The sequence below is a fragment of the Clytia hemisphaerica genome, unplaced genomic scaffold, assembly GCF_902728285.1.
Source record: "Clytia hemisphaerica strain Z4C2 unplaced genomic scaffold, Clytia hemisphaerica genome assembly, whole genome shotgun sequence".
Taxonomy (NCBI): Eukaryota; Metazoa; Cnidaria; class Hydrozoa; order Leptothecata; family Clytiidae; genus Clytia; species Clytia hemisphaerica.
In genome coordinates this window covers 177,188-187,580 of record NW_027103638.1, presented here as the reverse complement: position 1 = coordinate 187,580, position 10,393 = coordinate 177,188, and the positions used below count along the sequence as shown (strand labels likewise).

At 39.4% G+C, this 10,393-nt stretch overlaps 1 protein-coding gene across 1 annotated transcript; it reads left to right on the top strand.

Annotated features, from left to right (window-relative positions):
• Window positions 1–505: 505 nt before the first annotated feature.
• LOC136802727 (uncharacterized) lies at window positions 506–5,379 on the top strand. Its single transcript, XM_067059473.1, has 3 exons — window positions 506–599; window positions 1,143–2,074; window positions 5,268–5,379. Exons 1-3 carry the CDS (start codon window positions 583–585, stop codon window positions 5,303–5,305), a joined length of 987 nt encoding a protein of 328 aa, XP_066915574.1. The 5' UTR covers window positions 506–582; the 3' UTR covers window positions 5,306–5,379.
• Window positions 5,380–10,393: the final 5,014 nt, after the last annotated feature.

Sequence of the window (10,393 nt, the reverse complement as noted above, 5' to 3'; positions counted from 1 at the left end):
TAAGGGCATTGTAGATAACGATGTTTCAGAACCCTGATCTGCCACTCCATGCTCATTACTAGGTCTCCAGTGGTCTAGATTGGATGATCACAACAATCTTCTCTCGTGCTATTTTCCTTGTTTTCTTTTTCATTTCATCAGTCATTTTCATTTTTATTGGAACACAATTGCAATATCATTTATCCAGATGACACGTGTAATTTCCACATTTCCNCCTTTTTTTCTTTTTTCGATGTTAGAAGATCATTACTAAGAAAATATTTTTGAAAAATATTTACTTGATCAAAAGATTCAGTCCAAAGTTGATCACTGATGACTGTAGAAAAATCAGTAAATTTTAATGTTTTTATCAAATTGTATAGAATGATAAACACCAAAAAAATTATTTATTAGGATTACTCAAATTTTCATTTTCATCAGGATTTACGATAGGGAAATTTCAATCATTGTTTACATTTTGATTTTATGACGATAAAATCTCCGCCAGATAAATACTGGAATATCCGCCATGACTGGCAAGAAATAAAAGTCATAACTCAAACCCACTCATCCTCTATTCGCTTTATCTCGCAAACAAACAACATGTCTTCCGTAGAAACGTAAGTGATACTTTGTGGTTTTAATCCTTTATTACCCTATCAATCACTTATTTTCATAAAGAAACTTGATATTAATCGCTTCCCTCATTACTTGAGGGGGATTAATGACTTATATTGGAAATACTTTTCCATTGTTACGCAATTGGGAAGTCAGTTTATAGGGGGGGGCGTACGGGTTTGACGGTGTGACGGTATTAACCCTTTTTTCCGTCGGTGTTTCGGTGTTTGAAGAAAAAAGTGACGGTATTTCGGTGTCAAACATGCCATGCGGTGACAAAAATAAGGATTTTACCAAATTTTGCTGTCGGTGTTGACGGTAATCCAAGAAATATGCGTCGGTATTTCGGTGTCTGCGACCCCCGTACGCCCCCTTCTTTATACAGCTCTTCAAATTCGTATTCAACAATCATCCCGTGATTGTAAGAATCGTTATCCAAGTAGTTATTTACTTCAATCATTCAGTGGTTGGGTTATTTCAAGTTGTAATCTTACAATCAGTTAATGATTGGAGATTCTCATTATGTTTTCACGTCTATTTCGTAGACAACAAGTTGATGTCACTGAAGCCTCATCTCCAATTCAAGAAGAGAATGGTGATGCCCCCCCTAAAAGAAAAGCTGAGAATTCAGATGTTGAACCGGAGAAGAAACTCCAAAGGTTTGAGTTAATCGAAGAAAATGCTAAGGCTTGGGAGCTGGCAGAGGACCAGGCAGTGTACGTGAACAAATACTTGTCTAAACATCTTAATCAGAAGGAGCTTAAGGAGAGAGTACTGGATGAGTACCCCCCTCCAATAAATATGAAGACAGTACCAATCTTGGATACTCATATTAAGGAAATTTTACAGGAGAATGGGAAATTTGATGCACTCCATATTGATAAAACATTAAAGACTGTTCAAGACAACCTTATGACAGTTTTTGGCCCGATTTGCTATGTGTGGTCCAATCTTGAACACGCAAGACGTGAAGCGCTGGAAGCAGGCGAGGAAGATGATTATGAGGAGCCCTGTAGGCTGTTTGACAAAGGTATCATTCTTTTGGCCCAGACATTCAATAACATATCGTATCAGAGACGCCTAGCTCTGTTGTCTAAGTTGATTAGCAGCCAACCTGCTGTCAAAGAGATTTTAAAAACTCAGTCAGAGACATTGGACAACCCTGGAAACTCCTCTTTGTTTGGTCCATCATTTGATGAGACATTAGCTAAAGACATTTCAGTACGTGGTAAGGCGAAATCTGCATTTACTGCATTAAAGAATGAGAATGCAAAACCTGCACCATCTGGCACAAGACGGGGTCGTGGTGGTGGATATCCCAGGGGTCGTGCAAGTCACATGTCGAGAGGAACAGGTTTTCGCAACTTTGGTAAAAGATGGCCCTTTCGTGGGGGCCCTCGGCTTCAGGGCAGTTCAGGTCGCGGTCGAGGGCAGTCATCAACCTGGCAAAATCAACAACAGCCCCAGTATAGGGGAGGTAAGAGACATTTATTCTCTTTCAAATTTTATTCGGGTAGAGAACCTCAGGTTCTGTCATCCAGCGGTCAAAGGGATGTTCCCAGTAACACCACAACATCACATAAGTCCTGTGGGGAAAGTGCAACACTTTCTGCCAAACTGGGAAGTTTTGACTCAGGATCCCCAGGTACTGGGGCTGGTAAAGGGTTTCAGGATCCCTTTCGTGGAGGAACCTGTTCAAAAGGCAATACCCCCTATGTGTCCATTGAAACCAGGGGAGGTGATTCTAGTGGAGAACGAAGTGAAGGAGATGCTTCAAAAGGGGGCAATCCAGGAGGTCCATCCAGTAAGGGGTCAGTTTGTGAGTTCCATATTCATAGTGGAGAAAAAGGATGCAGGGTATCGACCTGTGATCAATTTGAAAAGGCTAAACCAATACATACCCTACCAACACTTCAAGATGGAATCTCTGGACCTTCTGAAGGATCTTCTCCAGCCAAACGACTTAATGGTCAAGGTGGACTTGAAAGATGCGTATTACTCAATTCCTCTGGCAAAGGAGTCTCAAAAATTTGTAAGGTTTCACTGGAAGGGAAAACTCTATCAGTTCCTATGCCTGTGCTTCGGGTTGGCCCCTGCTCCTCGGGTATTTTCAAAGCTTCTAAAAGCTCCAATGGCCCTATTGAGGAGACTGAACATTCGCTTGATCATTTATCTGGACGATATTTTGATAATGGGACAATCCCAGTCGGAGATAGACATGGCAAAGGATACCCTTCTATATGTACTTCAGTGTCTTGGGTTTACAATCAATCTGAAGAAGTCTGTTCTCATTCCTTCAAGGGTAATGGAATTCCTGGGGGTAGTTATAGATTCCGAGAAAATGATGCTATTCTTGCCAGAAAAGAAAAAGTCTGCAATAATTTCCCAATGTCAATCTATAATGGGGAAGGAGAAAGTTACCCTTCGAACCTTAGCAAAGATAATAGGGAAGTTGTCATCTTCAGCAGTAGCAGTTCTCCCTGCACCACTCCATCTCAGGATTCTCCAGCAAGCCCAAATAAGAGCATGGGTAGTGAACAACAATTTCGAGGCCGAAGTGGCTGTTTCGAAAGAGATGAAAGAGGAACTTTCATGGTGGGTGGAGAATTTACACCTAAGCAATGGAAAAACCCTGAGATCATCTTATCCCGACCTGGTTATCGCCTCGGATGCCTCGAAGAAGGGATGGGGCGCAGTGTGTCAGGGTCAGAGGACAGGGGGACCTTGGTCTCTTGTGGAGAGGGGAATTCATATAAACATATTAGAATTAAAAGCTGCACTACTAGCAATTCGAACCTTTCTAAAAATGTTTCCTTGTACCCGGTTGCTCCATCTCCAAATGGACAACATGACAGCACTATCCTATATAGCCAAGATGGGGGGTACCAAAAATGCCGAGCTCTGTCGCCTGAGCAAGGAGATCTGGGATATTCTTTTGCCCAAAGGGATCACGATTACAGTCGAGTATCTCCCGGGAGTGCTAAATGTGATAGCAGATTACGAGTCGAGACATGTAAACGACTCAAGCGAGTGGATGCTTTGTCCAAACACATTCCTCCAGATATGTTCGGTCCTGGGGTCACCAGATATAGATCTTTTTGCATCGAGAGTGTCACATCAACTTCCAAGATATTTTGCTTGGAAGCTGGATCCATACAGTGTGGGAAGAGATGCCTTCCAGACCCAATGGACGAATCTCAAAGGGTATGCATTCCCCCCTTTTTCTCTAATGGGAAGGGTTTTGAAGAAGATAGACATGGAGCAAGCGACAGTCTTAGTTATCGCACCGGTGTGGCAGGGACAACCCTGGTACCCAAAACTCCTTCAATTAGCCATAAGGAATCCTGTAATTCTTCCATTGAAAAGGAACTTGTTAAGGAACCCAAAAGGGGAGGTTCATCCCTTGTTGGCCAACAGCAATCTCAGACTGGCAGCGTGGTTGGTTTCAGGGGACAAAACTCGGACATTGAACTTTCAGATGGGGCTTCCAATCTTATCAGGTTCTCCCGCCGAAAAGGTACACGATCTCGTTACCAGTCCTCCTGGTCAAAGTGGGCTAGCTGGTGTTCTAAAAAACAAGTTGATCCAGTTCGATGCTCTGTGACTCATGTTCTAAACTTCTTAGCAGAGTTGTTTCAACAAGGTCTTCAGCACAGTACTATTGCTGGTTATAGATCTGCCATCTCTGCGCTTCATGATCCTGTAGATGGGGTCAAGGTGGGAAGTCACCCAAAAGTTACCAGTCTTCTATCAGGTGTTTTTAATGAGAGGTGTCCCAAACCTAGATTTTCTTTTGTATGGGATGTTGAGACTGTAGTTAGGTACTTAAAGTCTTTAGGTAAGAATCTTGATGACAAGATGCTCACTTTGAAGCTGACAATGCTTTTAGCATTGACGTCAGCATCCAGGGCCCATGAGATCAAATACCTGAACAAGGATTATATGCTCAGAATGGATGAAAAGTTTGTCTTTCGATTTGGGGACGTTACGAAAACCGCTAAACCGGGAAAGATGAAGCCAGCAGTTGAGTTCAAAAGGTTCCCATATGATTCGGATCTATGTGTACATAGCTTTCTTGACTTATATTTTTCTAAGAGGGAAAGTTGGGGCAAGGGCGATGGCCAGATGATGGTTAGTTACAAGTCTCCTCATGATCCTGTTTCGACATCAACAATTTCCCGTTGGATAGTAGATATACTTAAACTGTCTGGGGTGGATGTTTCAAAGTTTAAGGGACATTCCACTAGAGCCGCTACTACTTCTAAGGCATTAAGTTTGGGAATTTCTACCAAGGAAATTTTGGAACGGGGTAACTGGACCAGGGTGTCTACCTTTCAAAAATTTTATTCGAAGCCTATTGAAGGCCGTGCTAAGGATGGATTCCAGGAAAAAATTTTATTTTTAACATGAGAGGCTTTGAAGAGAGGATGAGTGGGTTTGAGTTATGACTTTTATTTCTTGCCAGTCATGGCGGATATTCCAGTATTTATCTGGCGGAGATTTTATCGTCATAAAATTGAGGATTGTGCAAGGGCCGAAGGCCTGCAGTGCAATCCAGATTTTATAAGATAAAATCGAAGCCAAAGATAAATACTGCCCACCCATCCCACCCATCCCACCCTTACGTACAACATATCTGTTACATTTGTCTTCTCGTTATCTACTTTCAGGTTACACCAATCGTGGTACATACAATGGATTTAGTTAAAGATTCCCATTACTTTGTTAAAATTTTTTCATCCTAGCTTATTACTCAAAATATATCGCTACAGTTCAACCGAACTTTATTACTGTCGTCTGTTATTTTCTTGTATACTGTTTGCTCGAAAAGCCTATAGTTTTAGTTTAAATTCAAAGATAGAGTCGAAGCTGTTTAAGTATTATGGTTTAAAGGCATTCTTTGTTTATCGTATTTAGGGTTTGAGTTATTTCATTTTATTTCTTGCGAGTCATGGCGGATATTCCAGTATTTATCTTTGGCTTCGATTTTATCTTATAAAATCTGGATTGCACTGCAGGCCTTCGGCCCTTGCACAATCCTCAATTGTATCATAAAATGGCTAACTTTCTCATTCCCGGGAAAACATACCTGCCCCATCTCCGGGATCTTTTCGCTTCTAGGCGTCTCCGGCAAAAATCGGTGTTAAATCTACTTTTGTGGCATTTTGGTCCTTTTCCGTTGTACACTAGCAATCGGAAAGTTTCGCTGGGAATAAGGAAGTTTAGCAATCCTAAGGTATGTAGTGTAAAAAACCTTTCGCTTGCGAACACGAGATTTTCGTATCGTGCGTAACCCCTTTTACAATTGATAAGCATATGAAGGCTCAGATTTGCAGATTTCCTAAGCATAACATAAGCATATACGCTAGCCTGAAATAGTTTTCAAGTAGTCAATCTCTTTCTATTCAAAAAGGTTTGCAAGTGGTCAAGTTAAAAAAGACATTCCACGGCTAGCCACATTCCACTGCTCAAAAATCTAAATGCTTTTTGAATCGAATATTAACAAAATTTTAAAGATTTTACTAAAAAATTTGGTTGGGTGAATCAAAAGCATAATAATTCTTAAGCATATAATAAGCATATTCTATGTCTGGATGCTTTGAAAGCTTAAGCATACTCGAGCCTGACCAAGGGGCATACACTTGCTTATAAAAAAAAAAACATNTTTCTTGTATACTGTTTGCTCGAAAAGCCTATAGTTTTTAGTTTAAATTCAAAGATAGAGTCGAAGCTGTTTAAGTATTATGGTTTAAAGGTATTCTTTGTTTATCGTATTTAGGGTTTGAGTTATTTCATTTTATTTCTTGCGAGTCATGGCGGATATTCCAGTATTTATTACGCGCGCAGCGCGTCTCTTTTGGTATAATGTGCGCGCGGTCGACTAAGTTCCTATATATCGCTCAACCACTTTCAAAATTCAGACTTCGTGTATGACTACATGACATCAATTTTCGTATCAATTTTTAAATCCTCAGATCACTCCGATCGCAAGTGAAGGATCCTCAGTACTTTATATTTTAAATCATGAGATTGCTCCAAAACGAAAATCTTCCAACCCCCGGACCTTATCAGGTATTTTCAGCTGACAGAGGGAAGGAAGGCTCCTTATTTTGCTCTATAAAGACTGATTTTAGCTTATTTTTGGGTTTTTAGAATTAAAATTTCCAACCCCTCCAACAATTAGCCCTCCCCCTACTAAGAACCTAATAAAAGTAAGATACAGTTTGCTTGTTGGTTCTTGGTTTTAACCATAGACATTACTGTGGTTTATAAATTGTGAAGATAAAATTTCAAGGTAAAGAGTTTCATATTCAAGTTAAATCTTCATACAGTACTCAACAACAGCAGACAGGCCTGTCTGAGAAAAATCAAATCAAAAACAGTCGAAAAGATGACTTTCGGAGTAGGAAGTGTCAAAGAGAAAGGGAAAGGGGGAAAACGCAACAAAAATATTTTCAGATGAACTTTTAATTTGGATTTCTTCCATAAAATACACTAAAATCAAATCTGATGAACTAAGAAATTTATAAAACTACTTGACATGATCCAAATATTTTCAGCTTTTGGTATTGTCCGTGTGAAGCCAAACAGTTTTTCATCACTGCATACAAAAAATTTGAGATTCTTGAATGTTTGCCAATATGCGAGATTTCTGATAACATAATAAGGGAAATGTAACTGAATGTAATGTCTTGTATTTAAAAACCATATGACGAGCGATATTTATAAAAGTTCTCTCCCAATTCTCTCGTTTGCGACAAAGGTACGTCCTTGACTTTTTAAGAATCTCAACAATCAACAATCATTAGTCTACGGTTTGACGATAATCAAGAAATTATTCACATTGTTTTACTGTTTCAAAAATGTTGTCTTTTTTAACCATTATTACAACCAACGCATACGTTTCAATCATGGAACTCCTTTCTGCATATCGAAAAAAAAACATAGAAAAAGACTCAGTGCTTTCAATCTGATTAATCCAAGGGTGGTTTCTTCTCTATCGAAATAATACTGTACACCGCCATCTGCATTTTCAATTATCAATCTAGAAACTTTCAAATACATCTCTGAAAAATCTGCAACACCCCTCACTGCGAAACAAAGCTTCTGGGATCGAAAAATGCTTCTCTATTTTGTCAAAAGATGCAAACACTAAAATCGAATATTTTCGTTCGAATCTATAACGTTCGAATTAGATTTTCGAATAAAAACATTCGAAACTACAAGGCGGAAGTAAAAGGGCGCTATCAGCAGTGAAGCATAAAAAGCTGATAATACGCAGGGAACGAGGTTGGTAAAAGGGCTGCTCCGCTCTCTCAGCGAGAGGTTCGAAAAATTGGCTGTTCGTTCGTGGGACTCTCTTTTGAAAAAAATTGACCCTGAATGGGACTGAAATGTGTTTTTGCGGCATTTACCTGGGACTCGTGAAGGTGAAAAAAGGTACCCCCCGCCCCCTGCTGGGCCCGTGCAATATACTCGATTTTCGGGATTTTTTTTAACTTTTTAGAATTTTGGTATTTTGGAATTCCTTTTTACATTCCCTTTGGCCAATGTGTTTTTCAGATATTTTGGACTTTATAGATCCTGAGGCTGTTGTAAAATGTTCGGCCGGGGATAAAAAAAACAGGTAAATAAAAGTTTTTTCAACTGGGAAAAATGTCGTCGCCTTAATTCTTATAATTTTCGTCACTTTCCCCCGACATATTTACCCAGAAAAGGCACTCTAGTTTTGCCTAACAGATTTCCCGCAAAAAAGAATATCCAATTAAAAAGCTGTTGTTTACCTTTCACTAGTGCTTCTCAAGACTATACACTCGCTAAAATAACGTATTTTCACTAGCCTTAAATTTTTCGCCGATCGTCGTGATTATCCTGGCCTACCTCAGTATTATTTGCAACGCAAACAGAGTGGAGGAACGTACTTAAGCGTTCTGGAGCGCGCGTAACCCCTTTTTCTAAACATTGATCTTTGGCTTCGATTTTATCTTATAAAATCTGGATTGCACTGCAGGCCTTCGGCCCTTGCACAATCCTCAATTTTCATAGCTAGTCCAACTACCATTAAATACCAAGCTAATTTACCATTTTGATTTTTGACGACATCATCATATTTTGGTGTCCAGGCTACATGAGACCACTAGGCTAGGTTCTTACATGCTTGCTTGCATGCTCAGTTACAATCTTAAGCTCTCAAGGATAAGGAGCTCAAATCAGATCAAGACTAATCAAATCAAACTTTATTTTTTTCAATTCAAGTCAAGTTCAGACTTTGAATTTTCAGACATTTTTCATAATGCTGGCAGGCTAATAGGTTTTGCTTTCTTGCTTTTCATTTTTGCCTTTCACTCTTTCCAGCTGGCTGCCATTTTGTTTTAGCAGCATGCTCCAGGTGGCCATTTTATTTTATATGCATGCTTAGGTCAGGTCATGTGGACCTATATTTTTAAATCAAACATTTTTCATTTATTATTTTAATTGAGCTATTAATTGTCAAACATGTCTATCTTGTACATTTTGCTCAATGAAAATATTTATTAGTCATATATTTTCCTTTTTAGTTTGAACACCACTCATTATTTGTTACAAACACTGTCGTCTGGATCATTTGAATTCAAATCTTTTTAGACTAGACAAGAGGATAATGCTCGAAAGCATGCTAACGAAATATCTAAATACCGAGCAGAAGTTAGAGCAGTCAAAAAGCAGTCTGATGAAAAGAATTTGAAAATCACCGATCTGAGAATGCGCATAAAAGAGATGAAAAAGGCGTGTACGGACTACGAGTGGCAAATATCGGGATCTAAGAATTTAGCGAAAAAAGGAAAGGCGGAAAATGAAGAACTTAAGAAAGCTTTGGAATCAGCTACATAAGATAGATAGCCTTTAAAAAAATAACCAACAACTGGTTCAGGCTGCATCATTTGAGGCGTGCGATCGCACGCGCGCGCCTCCACACACGCCTAAAAAATTTCAGACGTGCGATAAACAGTTAAACACCAAGGAGAGAAGAGTTTTCTGATTGCGATCAGAACTTTTCTATAACTTATATCTTATAATATCAACAAAATCCAATCAATTTTCTATTTGGAGATGGCTGAAAACGTCGAGGATGTAGTAGTACATCAAGTCGAGCAAGAAGCTCAAAGAGAAGAGGAGCAGATTGCTGTGGAAGAACCTCCAAGAAAAAGGTTCAAAATCCAATCGGAAGAAGAGGAAAACGCATGGGAACTTCCTCAGGAAATGCTGGATTATGTCATCAATCAGTTCGAGTCATATATCAAAGAGAAGGACATAAAGGATAGTGTTTTGTCAATAAATCCTGTACCGACCAACATAGAAAAAGTGAGAAAGTTGGACATGTACCTCCATGAGCTCATGAAGGACAGTAAGAAAAAGTAAGAGCTAGATTTGGAGTCTGTTTTTGAAAAACTCCAACAGAAATTGAATGATATTATGGGTCCACTTGGCCGTCTGTGGAAGTCTGTGAACCGTTCACGTGAAACAAATATGAAGCAAAGGGGTTGAAGATAATCCCCAGAACAATAGAAACCGTTCCGAACCGTACCGATCCGTTGAAAATTATTCGGAGTGGACACATGGCTTTACATAAACGACCATATAAGGGCAGTCATGTACTATCTGAAACAAGATAAAGTAAGCACATTTATTAAACCTTCTTAATCGAATGAAGAAATCAAAGATCTGGTGCTACATCTCAAAAATGAAGTGGACATGATCAAAAAATTTATTTGCAACAAGAAGGCCACATCCAACCACCACCACCACCCTAGGCTGC